This window comes from Hippoglossus stenolepis, chromosome 4 (genome assembly GCF_022539355.2).
Source record: "Hippoglossus stenolepis isolate QCI-W04-F060 chromosome 4, HSTE1.2, whole genome shotgun sequence".
In the NCBI taxonomy this organism is placed as follows: domain Eukaryota; kingdom Metazoa; phylum Chordata; class Actinopteri; order Pleuronectiformes; family Pleuronectidae; genus Hippoglossus; species Hippoglossus stenolepis.
Window position 1 is genome coordinate 26,219,467 of NC_061486.1, and position 20,168 is coordinate 26,239,634.

The 20,168-nt window shown below is 43.4% G+C and overlaps 2 protein-coding genes across 2 annotated transcripts; one reads left to right on the forward strand and one right to left on the reverse strand.

Moving 5' to 3' along the window:
- Positions 1 to 3,268, reverse strand: LOC118105709 (E3 ubiquitin-protein ligase RNF182). Its single transcript, XM_035153495.2, has one exon. The coding sequence runs from the start codon at positions 2,903 to 2,905 to the stop codon at positions 2,135 to 2,137; it is 771 nt and encodes a 256-aa protein (XP_035009386.1). The 5' UTR covers positions 2,906 to 3,268; the 3' UTR covers positions 1 to 2,134.
- Positions 3,269 to 7,025: 3,757 nt separating this feature from the next.
- Positions 7,026 to 19,892, forward strand: sgpp2 (sphingosine-1-phosphate phosphatase 2). The gene is made up of 5 exons (XM_035153438.2): positions 7,026 to 7,469; positions 8,453 to 8,614; positions 15,368 to 15,547; positions 17,695 to 17,784; positions 19,140 to 19,892. The coding sequence occupies exons 1-5, from the start codon at positions 7,251 to 7,253 to the stop codon at positions 19,683 to 19,685; spliced, it is 1,197 nt and encodes a 398-aa protein (XP_035009329.1). The 5' UTR covers positions 7,026 to 7,250; the 3' UTR covers positions 19,686 to 19,892.
- Positions 19,893 to 20,168: the final 276 nt, after the last annotated feature.

The following is a 20,168-nucleotide window of genomic DNA, read 5'->3' on the forward strand; positions in this document are numbered from 1 at the left end:
TGGGTGTTCATGTTTTCTTTATTACTGAAATGTGTTTATGAATGTAAAACAGCACATAAAGAACAGTTCTCTGTGTAAATACATTTGGTACTTTTAACAACAACCACGGATTCTCATAAAAACCAACGACATTGTCTAGGTCCTCTGAAGTAAATACAATATGCTGACATTAGTCAAAGGTGTACCCCGTTACTCGTGTCAAATAAGGGGGGAAAGTGCATCGTTTAGAAGTTGAGTGGGAGAAAGGTTGAGCGGGATGATTGAAGCAAGCATGAGAATCAGACTTGGAGTGGGGATGAGGGTTAGGGTTAGGGTTAGGGTTAGGGAATCATTTTGAACTGTTTATTTCCCCCCCTGTGCAATGAGGTACAGCGATACCACGAGTGTGCAAGGGCGAGTGCTCGTCTGAGAGCACTTTGGTGTCTGAATCCTACCCGGATTCTTCATTAAATGCTGTGAGGAAGGACTGTGAGTGGGATTCACTTGCTCCTCGGACACACACTTGTCGATAATGGGGGTCCTGACACCACACCAAAAGTAAGGTATCACTTTATGCCCAATAAGAATCCAGTATAAATACATTAAATAGACTGTAGCAGGACACACACAATTTACCACCAATTCACAGTAATATAGAAGCCAACTCACTATAGGCCCTTGGGTTTTAGCTTTTTTTGGATTGCATTGATTTGTCTGAAGTTAATTCCCCTGAAAAGTTAGATCAGTATTTTTGGACAAACCTGCCTGAGAGAAAAAAAAATCCATATAAACCTCATTATATTAAGATCTAGTTTAGTTAAGTTCAATATTTGCATCGTGTTAATGAAGGACTTGCCTGTGGCCACTACAGTAAGGTACCACTAATCTGCCACAGTACATGTGGCCAGAGGTAATAATGACTGCTGATAGTTTCTAATAATCATGTTGTCCGACCTGTAAATACATATCAATTAATCGTCACATGTGGCCCTGAAGGAAGCAGAGGAGTGAGTTGGAAGTTGGAAGTAGCTGAAAGTGGATTTATACCTTATTCTTTTACCTGTTTAGACACACATCTATTTGTATCTTCTTCAAAGCCAGGTGCAAAAAAAAAAAGCAACAACACATTTTTTTTCTAAGTATAAAAAGTCGCTTTGCGTTGGAAACCCTGTTTTCCACAACCAATGTGTGGCCTACATAATGTGACAGGAGGAGGAAATCCCTGCCGACGCCTCAGCTGGGTGCTGTCAGTGGTGGGAGGCCCGAGCGTGAGTTTGATCGTGATAACAGTGAAGTTTTGCTTCATTCAGCAATGAGGTGGTGAGGCACAGGAGTCGGGACACGCACTGTCCCTTCCATTTCAAACAAGACAAGGAAAAACAAAAGGCCTTGACCTTCCAGTAGCCTAACATGCGCAAAACACAAGGTTCAAAATCACAAGCTATCCTTCAGTGTCCCCTTGCTGGAGGAGGTGCAGTTTTCGTCATCACAATGGAAACAGTGCCATTCTGTTAGGTAAATTAAAGCACAAGGATTAGGAAGGTCTTGGAGAAAGGCTGGTCACACCTATCCAGTACCGCTCACCACTTCTCTGTGGACTATTTACAGTTGGGATTATGGATTCTTTGCAACATTTCAGAGGCTTTTTCACAAAAACACACAAGTCTCTGGAAAAAACAAAACAACAACACTCTCCTGAAAACTCAGAAGTGAACATTGTCAAATATCTTTACAACACAATAGTGCTTTGTTGAGATATAAGAGTGAAATTGTCATGGACAGTTATCATACTGGGAGTGGCATAGGGGGATATGCATATAATTTAGCAGGATGGGGAGGGGAGAGTGTCAAACCCTGGAAATGAGCACTTCACATTCAGTCATCAAATCTAAGCCTTGAGTTCACTCATCGAGATGCCCATCAGTCAACTGGGCCCACTGCAAATTGAAGTGCATATAACTTAGAGATTATCAAGGATCATGTCGGCCTATAGCTCCAAACAACATGAAGGCCTTTGGGTGTTTGCTATACTGATTCAAGGCCATTCTGGACGAGATTTGTTCCTAGAAAAGTAAAGGGAGCAGGAGCATCAGTTGTCAGTATATTATGTACATGATCACACAGCCACAGCACAACAACCTCCATCCACAGTCTGTCAGGCGTTTCTCCGGGAGTTACTGGTGGCGGACGAGCGGCCAGTCTCATGGTCCGGTCTGTATTTGAGCCAGCAGATGAGCCATGTGACGACCACCGAGAACATCGCCAGGATGCTGGCCACCGACAAGCAAATGGGTCCCGCCGGCGAGGGGGGGATGCTGTGGCTGTGCACGAAGATCAGGCCCATGAAGAGCAACACCAGCATGGACAGAAAGGAGAAGATCACGCACACGCAGCCGGTGGTCAGCGCCACCCGCTTGCAGCTCTGGCAGCTGTCGTAGCGCACCGAGTCCTGGGAGAGGGTCGTGGCGGTGGACACGGTGGTGGACGGCGTCGCCTGGCTGGTGCAGGACGCCCCCGACGCCTCCTCCCGGCGGAGCGCGACGAGGGCCGGGTGCAGCGGCGGAGGGTACGGCGGCAGGGCGTCCTGAGGCAGCGGGTCCGAGTCGATGTACAGCGGGAAATCCTCCGTCACCTTTGTGTTGTTGGGCAGGTTCTGTATCCGGTAGTCCGGCACCGGGGTGCGGTGGCGACAGACGGGGCAGCTGATGCGCCATGGCCGCTCCTCCCGGAGGTGCAGCGTGTTCAGACACTCCTCGCAGAACGTGTGCAGGCACTCCAGGATCTTCGGGGCCCGGCGGTCAAGGTCGAAGTAATTGTAGCAGATCTTGCACTCGTACTCCTCGTAGGGAAACGCCGAGGAGGCCTGGCCGGGGGGCTCCGCTCCGCTCGGTGCCAGCTCTACCTCTGCCATGTCATCTTTCGCCATTCACATTCTCCGGTGAGCACAAAGGGAGCTGGCGGACAGATGCTGATGACGGTGCGCGTCTCTCCTCCTCTCCCCCTGCTCATCGAAGCCCCATCAGACACTATAGTGCTGCGCTGCTGCTGCTGCTGCTGCTGCTGCTGCTGAGGATGATGAGGATGATGATGATGGTGAGGATGATGTCTCCTCATAATCCAGCGTCATTCACACCACGAGGAGCAGGGCCGTCCGCTGCAGCTACTGCGTGTAAATGCTCGGGATCCCGGTGAAATATCAACAAAAATAGCCCTCACACGGTGTGAGGCTGTGTGGGAATAGATGATGTAATGGTGGTGACTCCGATGCGAGAGGCTCATCCATCCAAGCACAGGGAGGGAGGGAGAGAGAATGGGGGGCTGTTGTTTCAGCGCTCTGGGTGTGTACATGCACGAAGCAGCTATGACAACTATGCTCGTTCACAATTACGTACAGAGAGAATCATGGCAGACAATAGGATGCGCTAATTTGGTCAACCGGGGGCGTCAATTCACTGTTTCCTGTCCCAAACAAAAAGCATGTGAACTCACACTGTCCAGACCAGGTCCAGACTTTGCAAACACACACAGACACCGGCCTCCATTGTGAGGAACAGACAGGAGCACTGACAGTTATCATTTCATCAATAAAAAAGAGAAGAGCAGTTAAAGGAAAACACTGCATTTACAACCAGCTCACTGCTCTAAGGGATTCTGGTCTGATGTACAACCACCATGGAGCTCTATAGATGGATAGAGATAGATGTATAGTTGTATACATAGATAGATGTATAGATAGATAGATAGATAGACAGACAGATAGTTTTATAGATGTATAGATAGATAGATGGATGGATGTACAGTTGTATACATAGATGTATAGTTGTATAGATAGATAGATGTATAGTTGTATACATATATAGATGTATAGATAGATAGATGTATAGTTGTATAGATATATGTTTAGTTGTATAGATAGATAGTTAGATAGATAGATGATAAATAGATAGATACGGTAGATAGATAGATAGATGTAGTTGGATAGATAGACAGACAGACAGACAGACAGACAGACAGACAGACAGACAGACGGACAGACAGACAGACAGACGGAGACAGACAGACAGACAGACAGATAGATAGATAGATAGGCAGATAGATAGATAGATAGATAGATAGATAGATAGATAGATAGATAGATAGATTGATAGATAGATACTTAAAAAATATAAGAACAAGAGCAAGAGCAATATGGAAACAGGAAGTGTGCAAAGGTGCAGGTATTTGTGGGAAAAGTTAGTACAAAAGCATAAAAATAGTATTTCAAAGTCAACGTTTTGGTCAATTATGTACAGGACACAAACGGGATTGAAATCTCTCTAATCCCCAGTGTAAACATAAATAGACAAAACATATAAGTACCCAAGTGACATATTAAGTACTACATAATATTAAGTGAAATAAGTATACAACATAGTACCCAGTCGGAAATCACAGGTAGGGTATCAACAGTGCAACCAGAATAGTGCAAAAATAGATTGAGAAGTGAATACTTCATGGAAAGTAATGTTCATCCACAGGATAAGTAAAATAGCAACAAGAATAGCAGCAGATATAGTACTATAGCAGCATTTACAGTAAAATAGTAAAAACAGTAAAACAAAAAAATTCCAAGAACACTTGTTTTTGGTACACATTGCAAAGAGCAGGGGGAGTAAACAATCCCCTACCCATATGAATGCAGCCTTTAGGTTGATCTAATTTTGTAAAACTCAACAAAAGGCACAGTTTGTTCAATAAGGATTTATTATAACTCATGTTTGAAATAATATTCTTGCAATAATAAAGACAATGTCAGAGTTTATACTAATGTAATAAAGGAGAAAGAGATAGAAGACACCTAAGTAACTCATTACTTACATGACATACACCTTTTTGTATATTATTTTATACTAACCCATGTTGTTTATCATTACACTATATGGGTGACTCAACTCAACTTCAAAGTCTGCACATAAACTATTGCGTACAGTGTTAACTGCTGTCACATGATTTGTTCTTAGAAGCATAAAATGGGTCATATGATTTCAGTCATAATGATTAAACTTAATTTCAACTGTTTGATCTCTTACAGCCTATATTTGATTAACTTCGTAGCATATTCTATTCTTAAAACTCTTAATTTTAGGTCATAGGATTTGAAGACAGGATCTTGTTTGAAGCTAATGCTTTAGTTGAGAGTGAGCTATTCGCATAAAGTTTAAGTCAACTTCCCTTTAGTCCCTTTATGGGTTTTTACCACAGTGACCAACACATATAGCCTAATAACAGGTCCCAGGTCATTTCTGTTTGGGTCTGTGGTGTCAAGAGCAGCATTAAGATAATGAAACTTGGTGTCTGACTGAGGTGGGTGCTGCAGGTGCACCCACAATATCAAGTAAGTGGTCAGAAGTTGTTCAGGTTGTTAATGTAGGTCCTATTTCCTGATAAGTAGACCCCCCTCTGAGATAAGGGTCCTTCCTGATATAATACGTGAACAGTGCAGTAAAGTCTAGTGGTATTTTGGCTCAATACGCAATACTCCGTATCATCAAGAAGTAGTCTGAATGAAGGGCAGGGGACTTAAAGACAGGGGTATTTTAAGTTGTTTCACATACAGACCCATCACAGCGGTTGTTTATTTTAGCACAGCTGGGTCTTGGCCTGGAGGGCTCAGGATCAGAGGGCTATGAGGTAAAGATGAAAACTATTAACAAAAAGGGACATTCAGGGTTTTTGTGTAAAATATATTACTCCTACAGACAAAAGCTGCAGTTTATTTCACTTTTTACTATCAGTTATATGAGTTATATCTCATGTTGAACAACATAACGGACATTTCAGGCTAGTTTTGGTTCACTGAACTGATTTTGTATAGGCGTTATTACATTATTATTGCAGATCCCATTCTAAACTTGCCTGCTTGCTTGTCCGGTGTTAAAGCTCTGGAGGTATGCCAGAATTATTCCTCGTCATTAGTGAGTCCTCCTCAAATAGTTCTACAATATACTGTAAATATACTTAATTGTGTGTGTGCTGGACTTTGCTTTTTATAGATGGTGCAGAGTGAAGTTAGAAAACTTTGTGTTCATCCTGCCTAGTTTATCTGGAATGAACATTTTATAGTCAATGTTTTTCATAAATAGAAATTAAATTTACTTCATTCATGATTTACTGAACTGCTGTTGTTGTTTCATATATTGCGTGTCGGCTATTTCAGAGTTCTGTTAACCAATGGACAATCTTCAGACCTCAGTTCATAACGTTTCATGATAAAAGCTCTGTAATTCAGCTCTGTATAAAGCATTGCAGCAACAAAACCAATGTACTTTTACTTTGAAGACAAATCGCTAAAGAGAAAGTGATTCTATGAATGTTGTTGGTATGACGGAGATCAGCCTCTGCACCACCCGTGAATTGTCTGTGTCAGTCTGCTATGGTAAAATAAAAAGAAATAATGAGATTATCAAAATGATCTGGCAGGACATATATTATTGACTGCAGGCCACCAGTTCACAACCCCTGGTGAGGACATAGAAGAAGAGGTGTTAAACTCTGTCCGCAGACTGAAGTTACACTGCCCCGTCCCCACTTTCTGCTACCACACTTGCTGGTCGCCTCTTTATTCCATTTTTATCAATATTGAATGTATCACGTGTCCGAATCACACCAAACTTGGTACTGCACTTCCTCTGCCCATTAACAATACACATGCCGGGTGTGAAGCCAATAAGATGAACAGTTTGCGTGATGTGCATTCCACATACATATACATACATAAATATTAACTTTATTTGTACATACATACATACAGACAGACAGACAGAGAGACAGACAGACAGACAGACAGACAGACAGACAGACAGACAGACAGACAGACAGACAGACAGACAGCTTTTGGAATTAATAAGTAAATTATCATTACATAATAACAACCCACTTGTTTTTATTACCTTTGTTTCTAGGATACCTTACTTATTACCTTATTGTGTCCAACTGGCATATGCAATAAATGTCTTCCTCTTCAAAGAAGGTTATGATAACCATCTCTGAGTCCAGGTCGCACCAAACCCTACCAGTCATTAGCTCCGCCCCTGCGTGTCGTTACCTGTAGCGCGCAGCGGCCGCACCTGTGCGCAGCTCTGGCCCCCTGGGATGCGCCCTGCCTGCCCGCCTGCCCGCGTGCCTGCCTGGGGCAGAAATCTGCATGACCTGTTCTCCCGTTCAGAATACCCACCCCTGCTCGCCCCTGAGCCTCTGTGTGTGTGTGTCTGTGTGTGTGTGTTTCACCTGACATGCTGGAGCTCCTGACTTACCTCAACGGCCCCGAGCCCGTGGCCCGGTTCCAGAGACTCTGCGGACTCTTCCTCGTGGAAGCCGCGCGTGACAGCCGGGGAAGGACGCGCGCTCCGGCCCACGCCGACAACAAACCATGTGGGCAGGTGCAGGGAACATGGGACCACCAGGATAACAACTCCGAATACAAATACATGGAGAACGGATGTGGCGTTGGCGTAAGTGTATTGAACCGTAACCCTGTAAGCTGGAAATAGAATCAAAGTGTCCACACAGACACAACAGGCTGACTAGATGAACGTACGTTAGTTTTACTCAGCTATATGGCGTACTGAGACAGTTTGTGATTGTAAACCAAACAGTGACTGGCTTTTCTCGTTTGTCTGGGTGACTGTCAACCGCCAGATCCTCATCTGCATAGAGTGTTTACATTCCTCTGTCTGTTAAAAGACAAAGTAAATATGCAGCCAGGTCACTTCCTGGTTGTTTATGGGGGAACTGTTGAGTTTCTCTATACATTTTAAGGTCTCAACCTTAACATTATGATTCGGTGCTCAAAATTCAACTGAATTGACTGCCTTTTGTTTTAGTTCATTCATTTATTTGCCCTGGATTTTGTGAAGCACTTTGTAACCTTGTTTAGTTAAGTGCTATACAAATAAAGTTATTATATTTATTTAGCAATATTGTTCATGTTAATGTCAATTGAGTACTTGCAAGTACTTGACATAGTTTTACATATGTCTATCTACAATTTCTTTTAAATTTGTTAATTGAGATGTAGTAGGTGTGGAATATTCTTCAATGTTAGGAGCAAATGGCTTTGAGTCTATTATTTTTTAGATCTGGAATTTAAAAGAAGTAGAGGAATGGGCAGGGGTGTTGAAAGATGCTAACCGGTTTGCATTCTGGGAAATGTAGTGTGGTACTTTGTTTGGAGCTTGACCCATATTAGAGACTAAAAGTCAGGAAATCTCTAGGGCTTTAATTTTGAAGTTAAAGCAGCAGAGGGTTTAACCTCAAAATTTAATTTGAGATTAAATCTGTCCTGTCTCTTGTGGGAGCTGGAAACAAAAGGTGAAGCCAACAGTGGGCGTGACTGCAGTCTGGCCAGGAAATATAATCTTTCATTCCAGGCACCATCTTCAGGCACCTGGCTCCATCACATTTTGTTTTATCACTGGGTGTTTATTGTGTGCAGGGCTGCAGCAGGCCTCAGTATGAGGTGAGGAACTGGCTGCTGCACTTCCTATTCCTGTTCTCATCAGCCCTGGGTCATGAAATCTTCTACATCACCTGTCTGCCCTGCATACACTGGAACTTGGACCCATTCCTGTGCCGACGCCTCATCAACATTTGGACTGTAAGATAGACACACACAGATACTCTGTGTGTGTGTGTGTGTGTGTGTGTGTGTGTGTGTGTGTGTGTGTGTGTGTGTGTGTGTGTGTGTGTGTGTGTGTGTGTGTGTGTGTGTGTGTGTGCTGAAGATGTCAGTCAGACCACCTTACCATGTAAGAAACGTTACACTTCTGTCTGATGTCCGTCTCCCTCACAATGCCACCTCTCTTCTCTCTGTTGTTCTGTTTCCCTCTTTTCACCTTTCAACCTCCCTTTCATCGTCAGCACTGGCCTGTCTCTGACACCAACATGCACATATATCCCCAGGCTTGGGGGCCATTGACTGGGACCGGCCTGACCAAGGGTCCCTGACATGGTTTGAGGCCACACAGGAGGATACATCAGTGGAAAACGAGTGCTAAGATCTCCCCTTTAGATGTTTAGTCTGACAGAATCCAGCACTTTATGTCAAGGGAGCCTTAAAACATGTCAAAAGTGATCCCAGAAGGAGAGTATTTGACACTTGTGGTGACGCAGCCGGACACAGACAGCCATACACCCTCACTCCTGCAGAGTGTGTGATGGGCAGTGTGTTTTTGTGGCCTTTGTGTCCCTGCCCCGAGCCCTTGGTGGGTGCCCTGTGTCTGAACCCCTTGTTTGGCCCCCCAGGGGAAAAGATCCCCTTCTTCTGGCATCCCGGCTGCACCAGGCCTCTGTGTGAACTCCTTTCAAACACTCACAAACGCCAATACACACACATGCACACATGCTCGCGCTCCCCACCTCGCCTGCTAAACACGCTCATTGCCCTCCCTCTAGTTAGACATTACCAGCTTTACTCTGTGTTCTCCTCCCCCTAGTCTACCAGTAGAGTGTTTTATTGGCCCCATCAGCGCTCGGAGCTTTCTCTCCCCGGACCGACCATTTGGTCTGTCAGCCCTCGGGGCGCATCACCCCGCACTTCGAGCTTCTAACAGCACCCTGCCATTGTGCTGGTGGAGTTATTTAAGGTTCATGGAGGACACTAGTCTGTCTAACTCTCTCTCTGTCTCTCACACACACACACAGACTGGCTGCTCCTCACGCCAACGATTGAAGTGCATCCATGCAAATTAAGACTTGTATGCGGGAGCAAACACATTAGAGGCCTATGAATAACACACACACACACGCACATAACAAGTACACGCAATAACACACATATGTGTCCTTCACTACTCTGTGTTGTCTTTACTTGCAGGGTGACTTTGTTTGACTTACAAAACAATGGTTGTCATTAACCATATGGTCATGAATTACATAGCAGTGTTGTATGGTGTAACTATAGTGCTGTATTATGCAAATCATCCACCTCCTGTGCTGTTTGTAATATCTAAAATCTCAAGTTGGACTTTAGCACAATGACACAAAGGGCTCACACTAACATACAGTATGGTTATGGAGATTTTCCACTGCAGTCGAGAAGATGGGTATTTTGTCCTGATTTGTATGAAGTAATGATGGCAGGGAAAGGTCACAGTCAATGACAGGAAGTCACTTTATTCTCAGACGACAGAACTTTTTTAACTAGACGGCCTCAGGCAGTCCTGGATCAGCCCTCAATGCTGACAGCTGGACATCAGAAAGGACTGTGGGAATCATGAGACTTCTGTTCACTGAGAGTAACTCATGTTATTACAAGTAGACTGTGGTCCGAACAGTTGTTACAGGAATAATAACCACAATTTTCTTTTACAACAAAAGGGATCTCATTAATAAATCAAGAGCTAGAAGTCCAAAAGAGTGCCCTCTCAAAAAATAGAAACAATAAAAAACTCTGGAGGTGCAGTACTATGGAATAAAAAAATGTTTTACTTATATTTAGCCACCGGAGCAGCATGGCTAAATATGCTGGTCCGTTAGCCCACTGCTTTGACCCTAACTGATATGGCTGAGCAACTGTTGGATGGATTGTCAGGAGAGTTAGTATAGACATTCATGTTCCTCAGGGGCTGAATCCTACAGTCACTTTGGTGATCCCCAAACTCTACTTGTAGCACCACCAGCAGATTGATAATTATTTGGATCGTTTGGCATAAAATTTGGTGCATGCATTCATGTTCACCTCAGGATGTATTGTAGTAATTTTACTCTATTAATCTTTCATCTAGCGTCAACATCAGATCAAAATTTACATTTTGTTTTGTGACCAAATATCTGCACCGTTCCCACCAGCCTCAGTTGTACTGCACTGTTTATTACTGTTTAGCAAATGTTTGGCTAAGATGACAAACCTGGTTAACATTATACCTGCTAAGAATCTGAATGTTGAAGGGAAATTCTGGTATTTTTCAACCTGGGCCTTGTGATTTTTAAATGTGGGTGTGTAAATTAATGGTCCTTAAAAACACTTTTGGAATCAGTCCTCTCCACAGCGGCAGTGGCTACAATGTCAAGGCTCAAATTTGTATTCTAGGTCTTAGTCAAGGCTGCCTGTGGAGGCGATCTGCTGGACCAAATGTTTTTGTAGGTACCATTCATTTACACATCCACATTTATAAAAACAAATACTGGAATTCTCCCCTTAAACATTGCCACTATGAACATGTATGCTTGCTGCTGTTAACCTTTGGCACCAAGCTGTACCAGTTCAATGTACAGACTTACAGAGCCACTGGCTCATTGAAGTCTTAAGGCCAATACACAGCAGCCCCCGGCCTTCATCAAAACAGTCGCCTCAATTATTTTCTAGGTAGAACGCCCACACCAGATAACTAGGCGAATGTCATCGTTTGAAGCTGTGTCCCAACTCCATACTACACACTGTGAACAGTGTTTAGTCTCATTCCAGAAGTTCAAATAGATTTACTATAGCCAGAAGGAAAATTATTAAGAAAGCAATGGCAGTGGGTGAATTATTGTCTAAAGAGAAAAAATGAAAGCATACTCGGCAAAGCACACCGTACAAAGCAGAAACAAGTTCATAAAAGAGCACAAGAGAATTGCCTTTTCAGCAGATCAGCAATGACTGAGCTCAACTTTAAAACTGGACCCAGGACAACAAGAGATTCTACTGCTTTATTGAGTCTATCTCTGTAAACTGGAGTAGCCATGCTGTGGGGATATGGCTTATTGGCTCGTCAGTCATATTATGGTGAAACTGTAACATCCTGTACCTACAGAAAATACTTCTCAGTTTAAGAGGGTGGGTAGCAGCTTGACTCCCAAAATGCCTATTGATCAAATCAAGCTCCATGATTTGCTGCTGGAGTTAAACTTGAGTAAAGTTAAACTTGTAATGGCTTTACAAGCAGAACTTTATTACATTCAAATGTGTCATTTTCAGAAATGCTAGTGTTTTGTGCACTTCAAATTTGTATTCACTATTTTACATCCTCTGCAAAGCGGCAAGTGCTGTTTGCTATAGTTCAGACTGTAGGAGTTGTCGTTTTCCCATCCAGTGTCCATGTTATTTGAATAGTAAATGCTCTTGTACCCATCTCAGTGGCCATGGGTGTGTTGGTCTTAAATCAGCTATTAGTCATGTCACTGTAGTCCAAAACTAACATCTTTTGTTTTCTCTATTCAAACAGTAACCTGTGCAATAGCCTCTCTTCACTACACCCACAATCTCACACACTTCACTCACTCTGATCCACATGTTGACAGATCAAGGTCCAAAGCTGCTCTGGCCGCCATCAATACACTCATTCATGAGAAGACGCGTACACTACTACAGTGTGTGTGTGTGTGTAAGGGTGTGGGGGGGGGGTCCAACAAATTCATATTTAAATGGCCATTTGACAGTTAAAAGTTCAGGAAAGTAGTGGTTGTGGTTATATATGGTAATGTACATCTCCAAAGAATGAATTCAATGTAATGTCCTCAAAAGTGACCAATGACAACGTGTGTGTGGTTGTGTGTGTGTGTGCTGACCTGTCTTCAACTCTTCCCTTAATGTGACCACACTGTCCCTGGGTCAGCCCTTTGATGATTTGTACAAAGACTCCAGTGAAACACTGTCGTGATGGCTTCACTGGAGGCAGCTGAATACGGTTGAATATGATGTTTGTGTTGATGGTGCAGTCCGGGGGAGGGGAGGGGAGGGGTATCATATAATTCGAGCTGGCAGGCAGATTCATTGTATGACGGGCGGGGGGGGGGGTTTGCAGTGCATGATGTGTACACTGTAGGGCTTTTTGTATTAATAGACTGCGCTAAATGGGCTTGCCATTGTCCTCTGTTTATTGTTTAGTTGGTACCAATTATTCAGTGTGGGCACTCGTGCGTCTACACTGTAGGTAGATACAGATATTGGAATAGTGACATTTACATTCAGACATGACCAGTGAACAAGGGAAGAATGAGACGAAAGGTTTAGCTTTTGGAAATAGTAAGACAACGTTGGAAAGTTTAGGATAAATTAATCATAAACCATAGGCTATAGCCCACTGGACTGAGTTTTGTCTTACCCAAAATGCCAATTTGTGGTTTGTGCTGTAACTACGTCCTGAAAGTCACCAGGTTATCTACAGTTTAACACCGATAAAAAGGTAAAGAACACGGAACTGCTGTCCTTCAGTAGTTACACCAGTTTCTCTAAAATCAAAATGGACGTTTCTAACCAACTTAATCAAAACTAGAAATTGCTCAGTTAAGACCTGTTGATATTCCCATCTGCTGTTGTGTTTAGTGCTAATTAGCTAATGGTAGCATACTAACACTGATGGTAAGCTTGACACTATTCCCTCTAAATATGAGCATGTTTGCATTGTCATGATGAACATTTAGCATGCTGACACCATCACTTTGTCAATCTACATCTGCACGAGACGCAGTAACGTGGCTGAAGTCTTGTTACATTTTTGTTTGCATGCAAATGTAACAACATACAATGTACTGTATTTATGATGTAGCCTACCTGTGATATTAGATGTATATTTGAATGGAAGCAAGGTGAACTGTTTCCCTTGGGCCTGATCCAACTTTCTCATCAAACAAACACCTCTGCTTTTCCAAAAGGTCTGCTTCCTCAAGGGAAATCTTAATGCTACAACATACAATATATCAGGCATTTTATGCAACATTTAGGTAAAGGTCCTTTCCTTTTTCAACATGACGCTGTCCCTGTGCATAAAGCCGGGTCCATAAAGAAATTGTTTCCCCAATTTGATGTCCAAGAACTTGACTGGCCTGAGCAATGTTCTGGTGTCCACATATTTACCTATTTTAATTACCATCTCTGTCCCTGTCGCTTCCCTCTCTATCTGCTTCCCTCTGCGTCTCTACAAGTTGCTGCACTAATAGCGGGTCAGTAGATGTACTTTTATATCTTATTTTCCATGGTAACAGGCATCTTCTGATTACAGTGTCAGTGGAGATGGTAATAACAGCCTCTCTAGTCTGTCCTTTAAACACACACATTAGTGTCCTGCTCCCTCTCGCTGCACTGCCTCCCTGCTCCTTGTGAAGACAGCCATTCATTAAATATACAAGGCAGAGCTTTAAATAAAACTGGAGCTGGAGCAGGCTGCCCCTCCGACGGCCGCTGGGGATCTCATGAAAGAGAATAGGCAGCACATTTGGCAGGCAAACGCACACAGACACACACACACACACACACACCCATATTCACACCAATACCTATACATCATTACCACACACACACACCTTGCACTAACTGTCATTATGTCAAGTACCCTCTGTCTCACTCCACCCTCCGAAGACGCTGTGTCAGCAAATCCTGCCCTCTTCAATTATCAGTTTCTTACAATAGATTTTGTTACTGCACGACTGCAACATCCGCACTTTATCCCAGGGTGGGTCTCCATCTTTTGAACACATTTGTCCTCCTCTCTTTCCTTTTTCCTTTGTGGAGTTGGAAGGGGTATTACTTATTTATGAGAGTGTGGTTACTTTTAGAGCATAGCCTAATCAGGATTTTATTTCATCTTCTCATAATTTTATTATCATCTTCCTCCATCTCGGATTTCGCCTTTTCTTGCCAGCACACTGCAGCACTCACTCTGTAGGTTTTTTTGTATTGAATCACATTTCAACTGCTAAATAAAGATTCACATGGAACAGACAGAGACAGTAGTCTCTCATGAAAAGCACTTTAGAAAATAAGACTATTTCATCCTCAGGAGTTTGAAATCTGCTCAAACTGTAGAATTTCTATTAATTCAATGTAAGAGTGACAGATATAACCAATGCACAATATTAGAATAAAAATGGCAACTGAATATATATGAGATTAGAGTTCTTCACAGGTCCAAAGATTTGTGCCTGAACCTGAAAAAAACTGGAAATGTTCTACCTGAACTCACCCGGACCCATCCCTCATTTGAAAGCTGGAACCCAGACTCATGCAGAACCGAGAAACGCTCAGCAGGGAAACACACACCCGCTCAGCAGGGAAACACACACCCACTCGGCACGGATTTCACATGTGGTTGCTTTAACAAGTTAACATTAATTCACAATATGTCAGAACCAAACTCTGTAAAAGCCTTCTCCTCTGTGACTGGCCATGATGTAGATATTCCATCCTTCAAGAACGTTCATAAAATACCTCCAGGTTTTCTGTTATTGCCGATTGAAGTAGCAGCATGTCTAACTTTGTCCACTCCCAAGTGATTTATTTTGATCTTTTCCTTATTATCCTCCTTTTGTCATCCTACAATATTGTAAGTTGCAAAACACACACACTGTATAAAATGTGATATAGACCTCTATATTAGATATTTGTTGAGACCCTTTTTCTGAGACACATGTATTCGAACCTCTCTTTCAGTTGGTGATGTATGTCGGCCAGGTGATGAAGGATGTGCTGAAGCTGCCTCGCCCTCATTCACCCCCTGTGGTTAAGCTGGAGACACGTGTTGACGCAGAGTACGGGCTGCCCTCCACTCACGCCATGGCTGCCACTTCCATCTCCTTTACCATTTTACTGAGCGCCCCAGCAAGGATACAGGTGGGCATCGCTGAAATCTGTGATTTAACACAGTCAACCAGTTCCACAGTGGACTTGTCTGTTGTGAGCTATAATGTGTGGCCAAATAAGCTATGCTTGAATAAGGTTGTCTGTGCTTTCAACTGCATCTCACAGTCATAAGCAAATGGAACTGCACTGTGGGATACAATGTGTCCATTAAAAAGTGTATAAAAAACTTTCAGACAGCTGTACAAAACGGTGAATTCACTATATAGTGGACTATGTAGTGATTAGTGAGGGTTTTCGGACACAGCCATTGTCATCGTTAACCCTGTTGGGATAGTGATATTAGGATGTAGCTTAAAGCGCTGTACTGCAGCACACAGAGCGTCAGAGAAGCTAGTGCTGCTATCGGTTGTTGGTCTTGTGTTATCAGACATACTCTTCAAAGAGGTTAAAAAATAACCTCTATGCTCACATTGTTAAATAATTTGGTTTATTTTGTCTTACTTTAAGAAATCTAAACATATTATCTCCTCTGTGAGTGAGTAGAGAAAAAACTGAATTACTATCCTGTGATATTCGCCATGATTTTACACAGCAATAACAGTGGACGATCTAATACTTTGATGCACAGAAGCCTGATGTTAACAAGCATCAGTCATTTCCAGGTGGTGATTGGAATTACTGTTGAAACATGTCATGATAGTAACTGTGATATCATTACTGAAGCTGTAATAGTCACTGCTCATCACTATGAAAACTGCTATTACCACCATAGCTGACTGCAAATGATCTCCATCCACCTCATTAGAGTAAGGACGTATACAGCAACTGTAAATGTGACACGAGGCAGTGCCATTACATTTCCATTGAATTTTATGGATTCCTTTAAGATAAGCACGGCCCAGTAGGTGTTAATTTAGTCGCTCCTAATGGGAAGCTTCTCACAAGTCAGAGTTGAATGAGGTTAAATATGAGGCGCTGGGAGCCTGTGGACGGCGTCTTGCTCACTGGTAGCTGAGTGGGATGAAGGGAGTGGCCCCGCTGTCCATCAGTGGGTCCTGACTGAGCTGTCGCACAATGGGCAGGCAGGGGCGGGGCCAGAAGTCACCATCAGTCACCATCAGCCACACCCGTCGAGCTGCTGTTTGGTCCTCTGATGGACTCGACTGAGTCAATGACTGTCAGTCCACGTCACTACCTCCCTCCTCCTCCTGACTCTTCCCGTCTTTATCTCCCCCGCTCTACTGCCAAGTCTATAAAACACTCAGTGGCTCAATCATGGGCTGTCTTAATCACACCCCGTGTTGTAACGAAGAACCTGAGTGAATGCTGGGTCCATCAGTAAATGCTGGGTCCATCAGTTGGTAGTTTACGGTCTCTACAGCTGTCAGACTGATTTGTGGTCAGACCGTGTCAGCCAGCACTCGGTCGGGTTCTTACATTCCTGCTCTCAAGGTCAGAGAAATCACCTCAAGAACCCTGAGACATCCATGTACAGTAGAGCACTTAACTGTGGCCTGAAATTCCTCAAGGATTCCTCTGAGAGAAAAGAGCATGTATAGCTATAAATGAGTAGCAGGCTGTTGCAGAGACTCCTGAATAGACACAAGGCCTCAGGGCAACTCGCCCTGATCCCAGAGCAGGTCGGAGGTCATGACAGTCAATCACAGCGTGACCCCCCTCCTGTCCCTGGCATCCTTTGTGGCCATTCATAAAAAAACCTCTCTTCATGAACTACCAGTGAATAGGCTTCCAGCTGCAAAAGACAGGAAAAGACACAGGAAAAAAGGCAGAGAGGAGGAGAGGAGGGGAGCACAGGAGGGGAGGGTGGAGGAGGTGAATGAATACACAAGGCCTCTCTTCTCACTGTTATTGAAATGGAGGGGGGAACAAAACCTGCCGCTATAGGTAAAGGAAGGAGGGGACAGAGGATGGAGACAGTGGAGAACTAAAGGAGCCAAGTGACTGGATGGCGGGCAGTACGTCAACCAGAAAGGACAAGTGGCAGAAAGAGGAGTTCCATGTCTACAGTGACAAATGGATGGCTGAGAGGAAAGAGGTTTTAAAGAAGTAGAGCACGACAACTGTTTTTGTGCCTGCACTGAGGAATGGGAAGTTGCATGTGACACACGACATTCTTCTTTCACAGGTTTAATCTTTTATCTTTTATTGCGGTTCAGTTCCAGTTCGAGGTGGGTTTGCTGATTGCAGTGACGCTGTCATCCTTGGTGTGTCTGAGCCGCCTCTATACTGGCATGCACTCAATTTTGGTGAGCTAGTCCCCCTACACACACACACACAAATTCTACAGCATAAAATATTCAAGCTCAATGCAGGATTCATTATTCATATCTATGTCTGGTTAAACTGTCTGGCTGAGACTCTAAATTCAGCCGACACTTTAAGTCACCTGCTTTTCATTGGAAAATCTCGATGCCACATTAAGAGACTGTTACTTATTCATCAGTTGTGTACTCATTTATCAAATCTGCCAGGCTGGCATAGTGTTTCCAAGTAGTTATATTTGCTTACATTTCAAAAAACTTTGTACTTGAAGCAATAGTCTGTTAAATGTAACCCTACAGCAGCTGGTTAGCTTAGCTTAGCATAAAGACTGAAAACTACCCTGGCCCTAACTGAAGGTAACTAAATCAATTTAACAGGACCCTGTAAGGTTCAATAATCAACATGTGTCATCCATAAAGATGACAAATCAGTGAAAACAATTGAAACGTAGGGGGCAGTGCCATGGCTGGGTGCAGTAACCTCCCCCTCCCCGTGACAAAGCTGTTTTCAGACATGAGCTGCGGAAAATGTTCGGAAAATTGGATCCAAACATTTTTCTGGAGTTTGCCTTTCACATGTGAAGAACGCAGCAGGAGATAATCCAGGCCAGGCGAGAACATGTCTGGAACATTCAGGCGAGGGATTGGCATCTGGGCAGAGCATGCACCAGGTGAGAAGTAACGCATAAATTCCACTGTGGAAATCATGTTTTCGACACCGGCCCTTCTCACCAAAAGCTCTCGAATCTTGTTGTCCCTCCAAGTTGACATCTTTGTTGGCGCGTATAGTTTTTTTTAAGATATTTGTATTATTTTTCTGCGTCAGTCGCACATTAGAGACATCAACACGTCCACTCACTCGCTGTGAATTCCTCAGACATGTTCCTGCTGTGTTCTCACATAGGCTCACTTGGACATTTTCCAGACACTTGACGAGGGGGCTGACAGGAACATTTCCAGAAAATGTTCAAAGCAACTGACTCGGACATTTGCTTTGTCATGTACGAAAAATTGCAAGAAAATATCTGAGTCCAGTGCATGTGTGAAAGCAGCTGACGACATGGTGAGGTCACTGCTGCACCTCCTGAAAATTACAACCTGTCATTTCTTACACCTTCTTTTCTTTTACAAATTAAACAAAAGAGACTTAATCTGTTAATGAGTGAGCTCTAAAGGCGCTGCTAACAGGGTTTGTTTCTCCTGACACTCCACAGTTTCTCCCAGTTTCTACTTTATCTAAAACTTATTTAATGAACAGACATGAGACTGGTATCGATTTTCTTATCCAATAAGAAAACGAATGCACAAAATGTGAACTATTGTCTTTATTCTGCTTTCAGGATGTGATCTGTGGCGCTTTAATCTCTGCCGTCCTCATGTTATTCACCTATCCTTTCTGGGAAACCTTCGACCACTTTCAACTCACCAGCTGCATCTCCCCCATCGTGGCGTTGGCACTGCCCCTCTTTCTCAGCTACACATACCCAGAGCTGGACCACTACAGCACCACGCGCGGAGATACCACCACCATCCTAGGGGTCGCGGCTGGATCCTCAGTGGGATACTGGGTGAATGAGCAGCTCGGGCAGACTTTTGAGCCCCAAGGCGAGTTACCTGTACCTCTACCCACACTGACAGCTCATGCACTGACAGTAAGCGTAGCCCGCTGCCTGGTAGGAATTGTGGCACTAGTGGGAACACGACAGATAGTGAAAGCACTGAGTCTGCGGGTGTTATATTCATGGTACAGAGTGCCAAGAAGTGATGAAAGTGCCAGGAGGAGGAGAGAAATTGAAGTGCCGTATAAGTTTGCTACATATACGGTTGTTGGACTTGTTCATTGTATATTGGTCAATAGACTCTTCATTCTGCTGGGGCTGTTTTGACCTGCTTACAGGAGACTGATAATGTTCTAAATTTGCAATGAAAAAAATGTACCTCATATTTATTTCAATGTGTATCAGATGATCTTTTTTTTACATGGTAACAATTTCAGAAACAGTTCTTGCTGGGAATGATTCACAAAGTTGTGCCTGTGACTGACCTGTAACTGAGCTGAAAGCAAATAAAGTTTTTCTCATGGAGCAATAACATTTTTACGACTGGATTCTCAGTGTTTGAATTGTTGTCGAGGCTCGTAGAGCTTTTAACTGCGGTGTTGTCTATTTCAGTGCATAAACATGTAAAATAAATTCCATAGCCAGGTTGACTGTCATGTGTTTCACAAGCCTCTGAAGCTCATACCGGGCAGATCGAAACCAGTTCACCTGAAACTCTGCCACTTCATTTCAATGGCTACTATCAGTCTTTTTGCTTTAAAGCATATGGCTTGGCATGTTGGAACATGTCATCTGTTACACCATGTTGGC

Coding starts and splice junctions, on each gene's coding strand:
- LOC118105709 (XM_035153495.2), bottom strand. CDS start 2,905: ATGGCGAAAGATGACATGGCAGAGGTAGAGCTGGCACCGAGCGGAGCG.
- sgpp2 (XM_035153438.2), top strand. CDS start 7,251: ATGCTGGAGCTCCTGACTTACCTCAACGGCCCCGAGCCCGTGGCCCGG. Junction 15,548..17,694: donor GCGCCCCAGCAAGGATACAG/GTGGGCATCGCT, acceptor ATTGCGGTTCAG/TTCCAGTTCGAGGTGGGTTT. Junction 17,785..19,139: donor CTGGCATGCACTCAATTTTG/GTGAGCTAGTCC, acceptor TTCTGCTTTCAG/GATGTGATCTGTGGCGCTTT.